Genomic DNA, 18200 nt, shown 5'->3' with positions numbered 1-18200 from the left:
CAGACGCCAGCCAGTGGCTCCACCTGGACCGACCCTGTTTCCATAGCAACAGGGAAGGGCGCGAGCCACATAGTACAAAAACTTATCCCATCATCAACTATCAGAATAAGAGCTGTTCCTTTTTGTTTACTTATATTTTCATACTTGAGTTTAATGAAATAAATAAAATGAGTCTAAATGAAAAGCATCTCACACCAATTGGATTTATGAATCCAACCCCTGCATTCATAAATCATTGAGTCATAAATGAGTCAAGTTTACAACGTTATTTTCCAACAACAAATTAACACATTAGGTAAATAATCCCACATTATATAAAGTGATCCAGGTAAGAACAGCTGGTTCACAGGAGAACAACAGCCAAGAATAGAAAGGTCAAAGGTTGTAAAAGGTTTAAGTCCCTCAGGGTTCTGCTTTAGGACACATCTGGTTCCTGTGGACAAACTACATTTTAAAACCTCTGGTACCACATGTGGCCATCCTGTTTCCTTAGCAACATTGAATTACATATATGAGCAAATAAACTAAAAAAATAGTTAACCCCTTAATGCCTCAATTCATATCCAGTTGTACAAAAAAAACTGCATTGCAAATTATAAATTTGAACAGGAACAGTGCCCCAACCTGTAGTGTCAGTTTAGAATTGGGCACTTAAGGAACGGATCAATCTCAGAGGTTTAAAACCAACAAGCTGGATGTTCTGGAGCGGCCGACTTGAAAAGGCCTCCTGACAGACTGGACAGTTTTACAAGGAACAGCTTGTAAAACTGTTCCTTAAAACACACAGATGTGGAGAACACTCAGACTCCATGTTGTGACTGCAGCCAAAGGAGCGTATGGACTTAAAGGGGTGAATATTTATGCAATATTTATTTTTGTCACATATGTCTTTTTTTTAATATAGAAATCAGTTTTAAATTTGACAAAAAATAATCACAATTGATTGTAAAAGTCATAAAGGGTAAAAAATAAAATAAAAACATCCATTGTTGAATATCTTATTCATAAGTCAGTGGATTAAAGCAGAGGTGTCCGAAGTGGGTCCTGGAGGGCCGGCATCCTGCATGTTTTATTTCTCTCCCTGGTTTAACGCACCTGGACCAAATGATGTCTCATTAAAAGGCCAAACAGAACATTGACTTGCTGAAAAGGTTGTTACCACCCCCAGGGAGAGAACTAAAACATGCAGGATGCCGGGCCTCCAGGACCGAGTTTGGGCACCACTGGATTAAAGTCATCTAAAATGCCCCAAAACTGTTTGAGGCAGGAGACATAATCTGTTTACTAGTGGTGGGAATAACTACGGCCCCTCTTATTCTCTGAATTTTATTTTAAAAAGGCAAGTCATTGGAGGGATCAGTAAACAGTAAACAGTGTGAGCATCAAGATCGTTTTTATTGCAGTCAGAAAATGAGAAATATCTCACTTTTTTCCTCAAGGTAACAATATGACAACTATTTATAAAAATGAAAATGAATTTAGTTTAGCTCTTCTCTATCTGGTTCGGGTTCACCTGCACTACGATTTCAGCTCAGACTTCTGCTACATGTCTCACCAATCAGCTTCAGACAGAACACCAGCTGCAGTCACACGAGTTACGTTCAGACCTTTGGAAATGAGCAGATTCAGAATATCTCTTTTGTTAAAGTTGGTCTACAATGTTCCAGAGTGCTTTTGCAAATCTAACTTGAACATTAATTATTAAATGCTGAAATCTCCCACAATAAGAATACAGATATAATCAAAATAAATTACAGACAGCAGTTTTGGAAAGTCGGTATAAAAACATGACAAACATTTTAAAAACTTCACAACAGAAAGACCTTCAAGTTAAAATTTCCCTGGTACTTTCTTACATATTGATGACTCATTAGATATTGGCACGCTTAGCCTATGCACTTCAATCAAAAGTTCTGAATGCACATCTAAAAATGTTAAGACAGCAGACACCATGCACCACGGTCTGATAACTCCTGCTCAGAGACTTTCACAGTGGATGGGAGGTGATAGTTTTAACATTGACGTCTCAAGACAACAAAAAAAAGTGTGTTGTACAAAAAAAAAAAAGATGTTTCACTGCCAGTTAAATGAAGCACAAAGACCAATAACGTAGAAACACAGCTGTCATATTTATCAATAAGACAAATGTAAAAGGAAAAAGCAACAGCACAGAACTTTAGTGCAAACCAGAGTAGAAGTTCACTACAGAAGAGCACACACTCAGCTCAATCAAGTGGTTTGTGCTGAGATGGACTTTATGGACAGGGAACTAAGACGAAACCTAAAACATAAACTCATTTTCCAAGCCAAACCAAACATGCTCCATGGTTCTGGAGTTCTGACTGCTCCATCATTTGCTGATGGAGGCAAAATGGATCAGCTTCTATCTGCCTGCAGCTGAGTGATGGCACTGGGGAGAACCACACAGGCAGCTGAAGAACTTGCTTTTCACCCTCCAGTAGTTGTCGCCATAGTCAATCCTAGAGACAAAATAATTATTATCCAAGAATGCCAGAGAGAGCCAAGGAAAGGATTTTAGCAGGAACTCACCCGATCTGTTCTCCAGCTTTGATGGGTCTACTTGAGAAGAAGGCTATTCTTGGGAAGCGCTGGTCTTGGTGCACGGTGAACACCCTCACAGCTATCAGGTTGGGCTCACACATATGGTTGATGAAGCGACCAATGTTGCCGTAGAGCCTGGCATCGATGCAGTATGGCTCCCCTACCTAAATAAGACCATGACCCAACAGCATCACAGTCACGACTTGCCTTGTTCTAAATGGAGAATTATTGTGGAGAGTGGTGTTCTCTAGACAAAGAACTGCAAACAATGGACAAACGTTATGTTGGTCTCATCGCTCCAAAGGTCAGTTCTAGAGCTGTTCTGGTCATAAGACACACTGACCTGTTGACCACTCTGAGGAGGACAGGCAGCTTTGCTACAGGTTTCTCTACTTCAACCACTTTCCAGTCTCAGTTCTGGAAAGGGCAGCCTCTCCTGGGCAATAGCTGTTGTAATTCCTCCTTTGCATTAATAGGAAATGTTCAATCACACTTTGATGATCAATCAATCGGTGGATCTGGTTAAACTTTTTTGAGCTTTATATCATGTTATGATGTTATTCCCTCATCAAAAACCTGCCTGGAGTGTTGCCTTGATCCTTTCATGCATGTCTGAGAAATCGCATAATCTCCATGGCAACCATTCAGCTGTGCCTCAACACCTGCTCTCACAGAGCACCACCTGCTTGGGCCTAACTCCACCTTCCAAGCCTCCGCCTCACAGAGAAGCTCTCCCCTGCGACTCCCCCACTTGGCTCCTTCAGACTAGCCAGAAGCAATTAGCAAACACCTGATGCTGCGCTCATTATAGGACTTCTCAGTGAAATGCTGGTAAAAACATTGTTAAAGGGTTAATACAGGAGAGATGTTCCTGACTTCCTGAAGGCAGAGTTTCAGAAAGAGCAGGAGTTTTTAAAGGCCCAGTTTCAAGGCGTTACATTACATAGGGAGTTCTTTTAAATAATATTTGATCCATGCAGCATTTTTATAGCCACTGAAGGTAACATAGTTACTTGGTTAAGCTACAAAAGCAACACGTGTCATCTTATGTTTTCACTTCAGAAAAATAGTTACACATACTTCAGTTCTCCATTGGTTAAAAACAGATTATTCTGTTATGTTCTGAATTATAAAAACTTATATTAGAGCATGCACATTTGTTCTTTCGCTCTAACCCATTATAGTGGAAGGAGCATGGTTCCACTAGAAAACATTATGCTGTAGACAAAAGATGCATGAAAGCAGGAAATGTTTCCAGGGCTCAGCATCCCTAATGTGTGGGCTTCCTATCAACATGTCTGCATGTAGTTCACCTTATTGTCCAACGTGAAGAGAAAAGAGTCATTCTCTCTCTTGTCGGCCTCAGAATTACTGATGATCTCGCCAACGTACCTGTTAAAGTATCCAGAAGCAGAGCTTAAAATGTTGCAGCTCTATAGCGTTATGTGTTAGCAGTGAAATAATGGATTTTATGATGTCTCTTCTGTCAGCGTCTCCTCACTCGCAAATGAATGTTCCTTGTGGGACGTCTTGAACGGTCCTCACTCCCCAGCCCATCTTCTCTGTCTTGTAGAGCTTCAGGCGGACTCTGGAACAAACAATATAAATAAATATCATGTCATCATGTTGGTGGAAGGGAAGTAGATATCAGAGCTTTCTGATACCAGGATTCTAATCTGCCTCCTCACTCAGTCAAAGCTTTCAATCTGTTTTTTTTTCTTTTAAAGTGACATAACTGATTTTTGTAAATCATACAAAAACACCACAGCACAAAAATACAGCTGTTCCTGCACATAACTGCTTGTGAACTACATTTTCTGTTATTTAAAAGTTTTATCCAAATGAAACAAGAATTTTTGTCTTATTTATGAAAACTAAGACAAAAGCTCTTTGTTGTCCTGATGTGGAGGATCTGTAGGAAGCTGATTGAAGATATTTTGCACCTGGCTGAACAAGCAGGAGTCTCTCACTAGATTATGTGACTGAAAAAACCCCCAAAAAACTTCTTGAAGCTTTTTCTGTTCCTTAGAAACATATCAAACATTTCTGAAGAACTCAGTCAACATACATTTGAAACACCAGGATGGAGGCAAACTACACTGAGCTGTTAGGGAATTCTAGATGCAGCAGATTTTCTGAGGACAGTCCCACCTGAGTCCGTTCTGCACCACACGGTTCCGACACGTCCTCCAGCAGGAGCAGGCATGGTTACACTCAAACAGCACCGGAGGCTCCCACTGACAGAAGTCCAGAGGCAGCCGACCCTCCTGTGAAAACACACACAACTTACTACAGGTGACTGAAAGAAAGCTGAATTAATATGTGCATTTTCACAGTGGAATCACAGATCATGTTCAATTGATTTATAAACCTGGATTATGACTTCTGGATTAGAACTTGCAATAATATCTCATATATGAGAAAAAATTATAATTTTCAGGTTATTCAATATAAAATATTCCACTGAATTCACTACATAGCTCAAAGTATACATAAAATGGGTCTAGTTTAGTTTGAATTACGTGGAAACACTTTACAAAATACTTCAAATAAATATTTTTCATGCTTTATAGCTTTAACCATTAAAAAAAAAAAAAAGAAATTTCTTATAAACTGGAAAACGAGGACCACTGCCAGTCTGACATGTCAGACAAATTTACTCACTGAATACGTTTCAATGGAAAATTATCTTCATATAGTAGATTATATATGACTTTCACTTATACTATAAACAACAAATTCATCTATTATGATTATAATCGTTTTGCCCTTCCTTTATTCTCTCTTCTTTCTCCTTCTTTAGGCATTATTTTTATTTTCTCATCCCATGTAATTCCTGTATAAAATCTAACAACCTCCACTTAGTAGAAATAACTTTTCAAGTCTATTATTGATCCGTCGTATGTTTATATTTACATATGTTTAAATCTATCAGATAAAAGAGCTGTGCTGCACACACACACACACAAGACGAAGGAAAAAACAAACATCTGGACCATTGGTGTTGGGAATCAACATTCTGGAAACCAAAAACGTACCAACTTCACATGGTGGCATCAAAACTGTTGGCTTATGTAATTATTAATAATTGTAATCAATCATTTATTGATCAAATTATTAATAAAGTTATTTTGTTTAATCGAAGCACCAACTGTAGTAACTCTGAGTAAGCCAAACTCAGTCTTCCAAGAAGGAATGAATTCAGAGCACAGCAGAAGAAACTTCACAGAACAAGGAATGATCACCGACACGCTGATTTCTAATCAAGTCCAATGAGTTTATTGAGAAAATGCCCTAACTTTACAGCTGAATTATTCTGCAAATATTCTCATTTTTTAATTATTGAATAGAATGGAAATCAAAACACATTAAAGAACAAACTATGACCAAACAAAATGGAATGTTGAAAATTAATTTAAAAACTAACCAAATTAGACAAGAAAAAGGAAAAATCAGATGTGCAGAATCTTAAATGCAGCACCATAATGTTGTAGGACAGAGAAACTCCATCCTTTGGTGAAGAAGGAAGAAGATGAAAGCAAAAGGGGAGGAAAGCTAACATGCAGGCGAGACAAAAGAAACAGGTCCAAGGCCTTGTATGACCACAAAGTAGATATGAACAGAGAAATCAAGAAAACAAGAGAACAGGAGGGAGAAAGAGAGAAAGAGAGAACAGATTGGCCAAGAGAGAGCTAATGAATGTAGTGCTGAATTCAATTATTCTCAACCACAGAATCGCTAACATGTGAAAGACTTAAAATGCCAGAGCATAAACATAGCATAAGAAGATACAGCATATAGTCAGCACAACATTAAGCAAGCATGCAACAGAATGGCAGCTTACAATAACCATATTTTAAACACCTAATTCATCCCAGATAATAGAACGTTATCACTGAGTCGATTATCAGGTGGATTCAAAGTAACGTCCAAAAATCCAAAAATTGATGGAACAAAATTTCAATAAAAAACCTCGTTCTCTTCAGGCAGGTGTTAGGTCAGCTGGCGTCCCAGCTTCAGTTTCTCAGCAGAACCTCCGGTACTTTGGGTTGGAAATACTGAGGAAATTATCCTTCTCATTGAGGAATGGAGAGGGTGCCACAGCAGGCCTCTACAGGCAGATCCATCAAGAGACTTTGGGATTCAGATCTTGCTTTTATAGTTCTTATCTGCTCAACTTTGAGTTTTATTACAGGGGGGAGTTTGGCAAAGACGTCACCAGCACAAAAAATGCTTAGAAATTAGATCTGATCAGTTGTGAATAAAAATGGATCCCAACATTTGACTAAAGGTACATTTAAACCGAATTCAGGACATTTCTAGTAAGTTAACAATTATGTTTAAAGACAACTTTCCATGGGTATCCTAATGTTTTTTTTTTGAATATGTATTACATGGTGATCTTTTAAAAACACTTTATTATTCTATGTTTGCAGAAATAGAACGAGAAAGGGAAATTACTTTTGAAGGAAAGATTAAACAAGTACTTTTTTCCTAGGATTATATAAATATTTGATATTCATAGATAAAATATCATTTTTGTGATCTTCCTGTAGACTCAGAATAGATGTAGCGAGACAAACTGCCCTCGCAAATCCCATCAGCTAACATGTTAAAACAAAAAGAAAATACAGAAATTGTTTTTCCTCATCTGCAAATAGTAGAAAACAGCAACACTTTTGATATGGGATATCAGGTGTGTGTGTGTGTGTGCGTGTGTGTGTGCGCGTGTGTGTGTGTGTGCGCGTGTGTTTGAACTTACACTGTCATACCAACATCGCAGACTGAGCTGGCCACACATGCAGGAGCTGGATGAGCAGTCATCTGTGCAGCTGCAGTGCTTAGTGACAAAATACATTCATAGCCATGAGGAACTCCACAAGCCGTCAGCCATAAGCTTAGACTTCACAGGTAGACATCTAGACTCACCTGGAGATGGGTGATGTCCTTGTCTATGTTCAGTGATGAGCTGAGGCAGCTGTCTGGTATATATTTAAAGTTATCAGGACATGGTTCACTGTCAACACCATTAACACAGCTGATAGGGACCGCCTCATATCCCCGGGATATGTCCCTACAAGAAGAAAAGAAATGTTGGACCTTGTTAACATCTGAGAGGTAAAATAAAACAACTCAGGAATCGGTTATGCAAAAGTTCCCTATTCTCAAAAACTACAGACATTTTCCTAAGCTGCACAGACAGCTAACGCACACAGCATAAAGAGACGTCTAATTAGCTAAGTGGGGACAAATCAATAAACAGTCAATAGCTCAGCAAAAAGGAAGGAAGGAAGTGGAAACCTGGTTGTGTAAAAAGGAAGTTCGACTATCACCTTTCAAGCTCAAATAATATGCTTCTAGTTTTCTACTAGAAAACCCAAAGAAAAACTACTGAATAAGAAACAAAATAATAAGGCTTGGGAATCTTCAATGTTGGAAAATATATTAACCTCAATGTCAGACTTTCTGGGCTTAGAAATTCAAGCCAATGTAGGTCTTATGGGTTCAGTTTTGGTGTCTACCTGCTGAGCTGCCTCTCTCCTTGACAGTCCCGTTCTCTCCTGGCATCAGTAAGTCTTTTGTTGGTGTTGAGAGCCGTCCACACCTTGGAGCCGCTCACACTCAGGGCCAACGCTGTGTCACCTTCCTTGTTCTTCTGAGAGACATCCGCCCCATGACACAAAAACAACCTGCAGTCCGTATAACAGTCATGTTGTAACTCTGGTGGCTCTCTTAACAATATACACTGTAAATGCTGCAGTGCTTACTTCCTTTTGTTTTCAAGAACAAAATAAACCTTTCTATGTCTCTGTTATACATTTAAACACACATAAAAATGTGTGCACATTTTATAATTATGGTTATAAAATGTTATCTTTGGACATGATAATCCTAAGAGCCTCATGGACGTCATCAGAACATCACTCCTCTATTAACCCTTCAACCTTTTTACCAGCATTTCACCGAGAATGTTTAAAGTTGACAGGAAATTTGAAATGATCACTTGATAGTCATGCATTATTGGAAGACTGGAAGATTAATACCTAAACACCAACTATAAAGTCTTAAAAAAGGGAATAATTAAAAACAAATTAAAATAAACAATGCTAAGCCTGGTGGGGACACAAGTAAAGCCTGGTGGCCCTCCAGGCTTACAACATACTGGGGAAAACCCTGCTGTCCAATTCACTCAAGGTTTAGCCACACCCTAAACTCCTTAACTGTCTAATAAGCAATATGTACATTTACAAGAGGGGCTTAGTACACTGTCTAATATAACACATTCTTATGCATGAGAGTTTTTTATTGGTAAATAATCATTTTATCCTAATAAACTTAAATTAGCCTTAGAAATATGAACTTAATTTATCCTAAAGGTCTGAATGAACTAAAACTGAATTCAGGCTTCTACAAGTATTATAAAGTAAGTAAAAAATAAGTAAAGCATATCAATTTAATACAAAATACTTTTTTATGTTTCAAATCTAAGACAATTTGATATTTTATGTGATGTTTAGTAGTCACAGGAGCATTTCTGCATTTACTTAATTGTATAATGTCCTTGAAAGTGAGAGAGAGCTGCTCAGACACGGTCTAGACACAGACCATGTCCATCACCTCATTACTGATTCTTTCACACCTATGAAGAACTACAGAATCTAGCATAAATTTGACTGTAGGGTACACACTTACATAACACACTGTAGGTGATTCTCTCTGGCAGCGATGTGAAGTGGTGTGTCACCATGAATGCTGATGGCGTTCAGGTCACAGCCAGCCTCCAGCAGCGCCTGGGCGACGTCGTCGCAGCCTGACAGAGCCGCCCAGTGCAGACAGACGTTTTCCTCCTGCACAAAGCCCACGCTAGACGTCAGTATGCCAAAGTTCACAAATGTAACACTGTTACTAACCAGTACACTAGACCGGGGATCCTCAGATCCAGGCCTAGTCCAGCAGGTTTTAGATGCATCTCTGTTTCAACTCATCTGAGTCAAATAATGTGGCCATTAGCAGGACTCTGGAGAGCTTGACTGCACTGAGGAAATAAGTCAGATATTTAACTGAAGTGTGTGTAACCAGGGACACATCTAAAAGTTGCAGGTCACCAGCCCTCGAGGCTTGGATTTGAGAATCACTGCACCAGCTGAATTCTGCAGACAAACTTTCACCCTCAACCAAAACTGGTTTGAAATGACTCCATGTGTCCCACAGAGACAGTGTCACTGCTGTTCTTATGGCAGGTGACACTGATTAACCTTCTATCTGTTCCAGGATAAATACAGCCAAGACTTGTACCACAACCGCTGTACCACAAGCGCTTTGACGCCATCTAGTGGTCATACTGTGAACAACACCTGCTTCATGTAAGCACAAGTGCAAACCAGTTTGACTTCATTAAAACTAGCTGATAAACTCAGTAAATTGTTTCATTCTTAGCTTGGTTGTGCAATTATTAAAATATATAAAGACTTACTAATGTCTTCCACAACTATATAAGAATAGATGATGTGTGATCATAATTCTAAACATTTTGTTCTGATTTGGGGTCTGAAGCTCTTCAGCAACATTATTCAGCTAAGGAATTGACAGGGCTTATATCATTAATTAGTAATGTATATGATTAGGGGACAATTGTAGAAATAGTAAATTATGTGCATTTATTTGCATTATATGACAATGAGTAAAGAAATTATTTCAGTTTATGAAAAAATAAAAATATTTCCAGCTGTGCAACAATGAGATTACAAAAAAGGGACACCTGCTCATGTGATCGTGCAGCAAAACATTGTTTTATATTCAGCCTTTTTATTTTAAACATTGTAGTAAGGAGAAAGGAATGGTTGTTCAGAAACATACAATCTAGATCAATTTCCAATGCCAATTTCTAACACTATCTTAGGACGGGGGCTATGCTCTAAGATGAATTTTTACTAATTACGTTTATTTCAAATACTATGATGAAAAAGCTACCTGATCAGAAATGCCTTTCAAATCAGTATGACAAATACCAGCATTGCTTAAATAATACAAAAGTTGTAATAAGTGCTCAATATGCATCATACTTAAATTTACACTAATTGTAGGTGAAATGTTTGAGTTATTCATCTCTGACTAACTTAATATCTTATTGAAAGTAAAACAACAAATAATAATAATACAACATTTTAAAATTGAATATAAACTGAGGCATGAAGAGATTAAAAACGTCAAAGGTTAAAAGCAGCAAAGGCAACAGTGGTTCTATGGATGGTAAAGGTCGCTGACCCCTGGCATTAGCATACTCGGGTCATCATTAGCGGTACTTGTACATTGTTTTCTGTCATCATTAACTGACCTAGATGCATATTCCACAATAAGTACATTTACATTAATTAAATGTAGTTAAATTACATTTACTCCAAAACACTTGTGTAGCAGGTGTACCTACAACTAGCGTTCTAGTACCTAACATGTCGACATTAAATGCCAGTTGGCAACAGCACCACTAGGTCTCTGGCAGGCCTAGTGGTGTGTTACTGACTCACCTTGTCTCTGATGTTGACATCAGCTCCTTTCCTCAGAAACAGATGCACCAGTTCTTTGTGCTTGTGTTCGATTGCCCAGGTGATGGCCGTCCACCCCCCATTATCCTGAACAGACAGAAGCTAATAAACTCATGTAAAGATTTTTCACACACACACACACACACACACACACACACACACACACACACACACACACACACACACACACACACATGTATGTGATCCCAGTGCTTAGTATATGAAGATCATAAGCATTTTTACCTGACAGTTGATGTATTTGGATGCCTTGTTAAGCAGATGATCGACAACATCATAATGTCCCAGTTTAGCAGCCAGATGCAAGCAGGTGAAACCCATGATGTCCTGGGATAACATTATGATTCACATTGAACAAAACAACATGGACGCCATCATGGTATTTGTTTCCAGCCTTCCTGACTTAAAACTATGCATTACGTCAAAGGGGACCATCTGAAATATGATCATATGTTTAAAAATGTTTGCCATCTAATCTTGTCTTTTACAAATGGCCTTTCAGTATTAAATACTCTTAGGCTCATTTAAAAGTATCAGATTCAGCCAGATTTGGAAATCTTTATATCTTTAAGTAATTACTGATAAACACACACATGCACCTTTTCCATATTCCCTTCACATGCTTACTTCAGTTTAACTGCACCTTTGTTCACAAAAAAAAATACAGGAACACTAATATTAGAACCTAGGTCAGTTCTTCTGCAGGAGTTGCTGTAGTTAAGAGAAGCAGCATGGCAGACTAGAGCAGACACATTAAGAACCCTCAGCTAAAAGACAGATGGAGCAAGAAATGTGAATTATGGCAGATGACTGTGTACACTGGGGTTCTCATGGCACATAAAGATGTAGTAATCAGAGTTTAGTGGTCAGAACACCTTCAGTGAGGCCTGCAGCTCTAGGTGACGATGCTCTAAAAGAAACTCATCTTAACTGTCCCCAGTAGTTGGCACTTCCTGTCTTTAGCACTGTTTTAAAAACAGAATATTTCTGAACAAACCCTGTGCTTTACTCAGTTAAATGGTAAAAATGAAGTTTTACCCTCTCGGTATCTTTTTTAGTGATTATATAGAAACAACAAAAATGAAAACTGAAAGTCTGAAGAAACAAATATGTTTTTGCCACCATAAAAACATGCCCCACATGTGGTTGGAAGAAGGCTTTGCTGCACATCTGTCTTATTAGGAGGGGTATTTTCCTAGACTATAGTTGTCCATCAGGCATATTCAAATGCTCTAAATGTCCACATTAACATGAATTAAAAAAACAGCAGATAGAATTCAGAATAAATAAACCGAAGAGGCAGAGTGTAACACAAGTACACATCAGATGAAGATGGCAGGCAGTAAGTGGATGCACAATGTCCCACCTTGTGGCCAACTGTAGCTCCGGCTCTGACCAGGTACTTCACTGTGTCCAGATGGTTATTTTCACAGGCCGCCATGAGAGGCGTTCTGTGCTCCTCATCAAACATCTCCAGGTTGGCCCCCGCCTTTAACCACACAGGGACACAGAATCCATCATCATCTCGCCTAGAGAGGCAACAGCTCTGGGTTCTCAGCCCTCAAGAATATGGACTCAGGAAAGTTTTATGCAACATAAAACTCCCAACATGATCTGGGAGTAGTTTAAAAATCATTAAAAACTTTACAAAATATGATTCTAAGCATTTTGCAACAGAATTAGGCTGTGGTTAAGAAAGAGCTTCTATGATAAATCTGAATAGAAATACAGGCTTTATGGCAGCCATAAAGTAAAAAAAGGATTTAAAATAAATAACTTTCAGGGTACAGGATCTTCTGTATCTGGAAACCTGCTGCTCAACATCGCCCTCTGGTGGTAGATCTACTGTAATGCCATCAGTGAGGAAATAAGACAAAGTGGGTCACTTTGACCTCAGACTGTAAAACTGGAGAAAACGCTGTACTTTCTCCAGTATCTAATTAAATTAACTTTAAACCACAATAGCTCTGTTGTGAAGTGTTAAAATGGATCTGGAAACAGAACTTACTAAACCTGGATTACAGAAAGACCAGTGCCAAAATACAACAGAGGAGTTTTCCTGATAGTTAAGATAATTTTAAGACTTCTCGTATTCCTTCCTTTACAGATCCACCAGCTTGGTTCTGCATTGAGGCCTGTTTTATTTTACCTGGACCAGCATGTGGCAGATCTCCTGGTGACCCTCAGCAGCTGCAGCATGAAGAGCGGTACGCTTGTGGTGTCCTTCCATCAAGAAGTTAGGGTCCTTTCCATCAACTACAGAAAACTATTGTTAGGCTTACATGGACGTTTCAAAGCATATACTGCTGATTCAAGTACATAATAACCACTTGTACAAAGTAACACCTAGGATCTGTGCAGACAGCCCGGCTAATGGAAAAGTGTAAATGTAAACTTATTATAACACCTGCTCATGAATTATCAAAAAATATCCAAAGCCAAGCAGGAAGTTGAACTGTTCCATATAAGAACTGTTCCATTCCTGCATCCTAATATTTCTAAAGATTTAGGAAGCGTAAGGTGCCAAAGTGAATGTGAAGCAAACTGGAGTTACCAAGAAGCTGAATGACCATCTGTAGGTCTCCTTGCTTTGCCGAGACATACAGCTGCCTGGCGGGACCCTTCGCTTTCTTCCGTTTTAAGCTAAAAGAAAAACAAAGTCTTGAACAGTCATTCGTGTAAAAGCATGTAAGATCTTCAATTTAGCATTTCTTTGCAATCTTACTTCTCGTCATCCAGTGACATGAGGATGGTCTCCAGTGACTCTTTCCGATGTACACCTTCTGCCTTGAACCTTGAACGACAAACATTAGTTCTGGGTCTGTGTTGTAATAGAGAACAAACAGCCCTTTAAATGACTCATTCTGTAAATCCTAGACACATAAAGGACAGCGTTACCTTGTCTGGCTCTCCTCCCTGCTCTTCTGTGGCTGGCTGCTCTTCTTCGCCCTAAGGATCTGAGGGACAGCGGGGGAAGTCGGAACAGAAGGCAGAGTAGCGACAGCAGGAAGTAAAGGTCCAGGGTTTGTTCTGGGTATGGAGGGTGACAGATCTGGCTTTGGGAACATGACCTCCATCGCCCCACTGGCGTCCTCTCCGCAGTGGGGGCAAAACCTACGGTCGTTCAGGATGGAGGCACAGTCCCGGTGGAAGCGGTGGGAAATGCTGCTGTACGGCCGGCACTCCATGAAGGAACCCTGAGAAGCCAGCAGAAACCATGGAAACGTGGTCAAGTTTTAATCTCTAAATACTTCAGGTTTTCAGATTTGTGGCATTTTGATTCAGTCAGTTGGCACATGCTAGACATTCCATTAACTTCTAATCATGGGCGAGTTGTGTTTACTTTATGAACATGTCTGATAGGAATGTGATCTTGGGTTGAACCACTGAAAAATTATAGCAGGTCTTCAAGTCAGCAGCTTACTATCAGGAGATTTATTTGTAATATGGTCTGCTACTTTCATAAAATAATGACAAACATTTACTTATAAACTAGTAGGGCTGTAGTGATACAATAATCTCATGATACGATACACAATGTTCTGCTCACGATACAATATATATTGCAATATTCAGCAAACGATACAATTCAATACACTTTTGCGATTTTCTGAGAGATTTTAGAGGGACAGAGTGATTTTGGTGACATTTTGTGACTGTTATAGTGTTGGACTAATTAATTTAACTGAAAACTGATTAAAAGCACCAACTACACAATACCTGGCTCTGGTTGGACATGGACACAGACTTAAAGTCGACAGCTGGACAAAACGAATCAAAGAAGTGGTGAGAAAACATGTTTCTTTTAATTGAAACAGTACAAACTGTAGCTTACATGCATTTGTAAAGTAAATAAAGTGCACCAAGTACCCTGCTCTGAATAGTTTGATACCTTTTTAACCTTGACACTTAATATCTGAATGAATCACTCTAAGCTTGATGACCTAATCACTCTCCCGGCGAAGCAAGCAGTGAGTGAGCAAAGTGACAGTTGGATGTTATGATACTTGCGGATGAATGTCAATTTTTTTCTAGGAAAGAAAATATCGATACATATCGCAAAATCGATATTATTACACAGCCCTATCAACTAGCGAGTTTTATTTCTTCCTACCAGCCTGCAGAATAGCCCACAGCCAGGGCAGCACTGATGCTTGACCATGCCGGCTCGGTGGTCCTCGCACAAAACCAGCAGGTGGACGGTGTTGGAGGGTCGCATTAACTCTGGCTTCATCACCGGCCTCTGGCAGCGACTCACCTGGGAAGAAACAATTAAACAACAGGTCTGCAACATCCCAAAGACAACAGCATCATGTGACTTCCAGCAAGTCATAACCTTTACATGGAGCTGTGACTTCTTATTCCTAGGATTCCACCTGTCAGGAGAGGAATGACTAGTTCAAGGTAGTCAGATGAAAAGGTTCTCTCCAGATTCTGGGTTGTGGTATTTTTGTAAAGAAACAATTAATCCACAAAGCTGACTTTGCTGTCTGAGAATTCTAATATGCATTTTTACCTACAGGGTGCAATTCGGTAAATATGACAAATATTCTACATGTACCACATTTCTCTCCATGAAATGACTCACTACAGTTTTTTTATTAAACACTCTGACTCTGACTTCAGTTGATCCTACATTACTCACATAAATCAAATCAACTGTAAAGAAACATGGAGTTCTGTCACTGATGGCACACTCGTCTGTAGATTTAAACCAAATGAATGTTCTCTGCAGCAACAAATCTAAACAGACTGTTCTGAGCCACAATGGATCAGTGAGAAACACTTAGAACACGACATGTAAAACCTTACAAACTTCAAAACAATATGCTTTCAGAAAACATGTTTTTTTTAAAGATTTTGTTCCAGAAAAACATGTAAAATTAGCTGATGGTCCATTTATCTAGACCAATGGTGCCCAAAGTCGGTCCTGGAGGGTCGGCATCCTGCATGTTTTAGTTCTCTCTCTGGTTTAACGCAACTGGATCCAATGATGGCTCATTAGAAGGTCTAAGAAGAACATTGACTTGCTGAGGAGGTTGTTACTACCACCAGAGAGAGAACGAAAACATGCAGGATGCCGGCCCTCCTGGACCGACTTTGGACACCCCAGATCTAGACCCACTTAGAATTCAAAGGAACAGTATTATGTGTTTTCCAGGCACATAATACTGGTTCAGTCCAGTAACAATGTCACCTTCAGTTCCTAAATGCTGTACATATTAAACGTTACTTAAGCGAAATTGGATTTTGACTATTTGAAATTGGGATTCTGCTCTTTCCAACACTCCCACTTTCTACATCACAATGTTTGTCTATTGAGCAGTTTACAACCGTTCTTGGGAGTGTTGGACAGAGAAGTAGTTCTTATGAGCTCAGCAGACTCACAGTTCCACCAGGTGTTTGCTAATTGCTGCTGCTACTAGTCTGAAGGTGCTGAGTGGGGGAGTTGTGGGGCAATGGTGATCTGTGGGCGGAAGCTCAGCTTGAAGCCTGGAGCTCTGGAGAGGAGCGGAGCTGTGTGAGAGCAGGCGCCCCTAAATGGTTGCCACAGGAGATTAAAGGATTCCTCAAAAATGCATGAGAGAATCAAAGCAACATTCCAGGTATGTTTTTGATGAAGGATAGCAGCTAGAAAAGGAAAGTATAGATTAAAAAATACTGAAAGTATAGATTAAAAAAAGCTTTTGTTATATTAAACTAAAATGAACTTTTCTGAGCTTTATAAGTTGATAAAAGGTTTGATTGAACTTATCTGTATCCATTCATTTCCCCGAAGTATAAACATGATGTGACAGAGGCCCGTCTCTTTCAAGCATTGGCAACCAACCTTGACTAGAACCCAAATTCATATGAAAAATATAACCACATAAAGTGGCTTTGTGGGGTCACCAAGTCTCCATAAAAAAACATTAAATCAGGGACTTTTCTGTATACGAGTTACTTATAAAAAACCCAAGTCAAAATGATTTATCTACTACAAAAATGAAAAACATGTATTTATTCATAAATATATTTGAGAGTTCTTTATATGTTTCATTGTATATGAAAGTGATACGTTTTTGACTTCTTACTTGGTCCAGGGTTATTGGATTTTAGTTTAGGTATTTTATTGTTACCATTCCATCGGAGCTCTCCATGGCCATGCAGGTCTGACTGTGGGTAGAAAAGCTCCCTCCGCTGCTGGGAGTCTCCATACGACAACAGCACAGCGGTAGCTCCTCTGCCAGGTCTGTGTCCTTCTCCTCAGCCTCTCCTGCAGCACCACAGAACATTATCAGATCACTAAAGTTCAGGGCGCGAGACTCATTCCAGAAAATCATTCAGTGTCTACCTGAAAGAAAAGGGGAGAGTAGCTCTTCCTGAGCTTTCAGGTCCAGACAGTCCAGAGCCAGCTCTGTGTACTCAACATGGCCGTCTTCTAAAGATATTTTCCTCTTCTCTGTAGCCGTCTGTTCTGCAACGTTTACAGTCTTGGGCTCTCTTACTGATTTGTCAGCTGCTGGAGGCAAATTCTTCTTCACACCTGCTTTTGGCTTTTCTTTCTATGGGAAAACAGAAATGAAACTTGCACATCTAATCACCGTCAGTAAAACATTACATAGCTCTGTTGAGCTGTGTGTGTTTTAAGGTAAAATGCAGTTCTATTCAGAAGCATTAACACTTCAGATAAAGCTGCACAAGCCTGGACTCCAGAGCTCCCAGCAGCCTCAGCGACACGGTGGTGCTGCCTGTGTCCCCTTAGTTAGCAACAACAAATGGACCTGCCTTCTCCAATCGTTTAACTGCCTTTGCTTTCTTTTTTGGGACAAGGCTGTATGTTCCCATCCTCCTCTTCTTCTTCTTCACAGCTAGAAGAACAAATAAAAGGCCTGGCATTATTATTTTTAGAAAAACAAAACAACAAAAACGTAGCATCAGCTACAGTTTACTTTGTAACAAAGATGAGATCAAATGAACCACAGCTTTACACATTACTGGTTTGCAGGTCTTACTAATGCCATTCATTATGACTGCAGTAATAAGAAAATCAGACCACCCCAGAAAATAAATAAAATAAAATAAATAAAAATATAT

At 39.3% G+C, this 18200-nt stretch overlaps 1 protein-coding gene across 1 annotated transcript in view; it reads right to left on the bottom strand.

Moving 5' to 3' along the window:
* Positions 1 to 1372: 1372 nt before the first annotated feature.
* Positions 1373 to 18200, bottom strand: part of LOC103141958 (histone-lysine N-methyltransferase EHMT1-like) — a 19929-nt gene continuing 3101 nt past the window's right edge. The window contains exons 3-22 of the mRNA XM_016674138.1: positions 17892 to 17975; positions 17458 to 17668; positions 17243 to 17379; positions 15238 to 15381; positions 14022 to 14320; positions 13849 to 13917; positions 13678 to 13766; positions 13273 to 13379; positions 12490 to 12612; positions 11349 to 11450; positions 11088 to 11192; positions 9256 to 9410; positions 8085 to 8252; positions 7492 to 7636; positions 7325 to 7402; positions 4714 to 4829; positions 4064 to 4150; positions 3876 to 3954; positions 2551 to 2726; positions 1373 to 2480 (exon numbers count right to left, since the gene is read on the bottom strand). Of these exons, the coding sequence (XP_016529624.1) occupies positions 2384 to 2480; positions 2551 to 2726; positions 3876 to 3954; positions 4064 to 4150; positions 4714 to 4829; positions 7325 to 7402; positions 7492 to 7636; positions 8085 to 8252; positions 9256 to 9410; positions 11088 to 11192; positions 11349 to 11450; positions 12490 to 12612; positions 13273 to 13379; positions 13678 to 13766; positions 13849 to 13917; positions 14022 to 14320; positions 15238 to 15381; positions 17243 to 17379; positions 17458 to 17668; positions 17892 to 17975 (2571 nt within the window). The 3' untranslated portion in view covers positions 1373 to 2383. The remainder of the gene's footprint in view (positions 2481 to 2550; positions 2727 to 3875; positions 3955 to 4063; positions 4151 to 4713; positions 4830 to 7324; positions 7403 to 7491; positions 7637 to 8084; positions 8253 to 9255; positions 9411 to 11087; positions 11193 to 11348; positions 11451 to 12489; positions 12613 to 13272; positions 13380 to 13677; positions 13767 to 13848; positions 13918 to 14021; positions 14321 to 15237; positions 15382 to 17242; positions 17380 to 17457; positions 17669 to 17891; positions 17976 to 18200) is intronic.

Source organism: Poecilia formosa, unplaced genomic scaffold, assembly GCF_000485575.1.
Source record: "Poecilia formosa unplaced genomic scaffold, Poecilia_formosa-5.1.2 Scaffold91, whole genome shotgun sequence".
Lineage (NCBI taxonomy): Eukaryota > Metazoa > Chordata > Actinopteri > Cyprinodontiformes > Poeciliidae > Poecilia > Poecilia formosa.
Note: the sequence above shows the minus strand (reverse complement) of the source record. Positions and strands in the feature narration are given on the sequence as shown.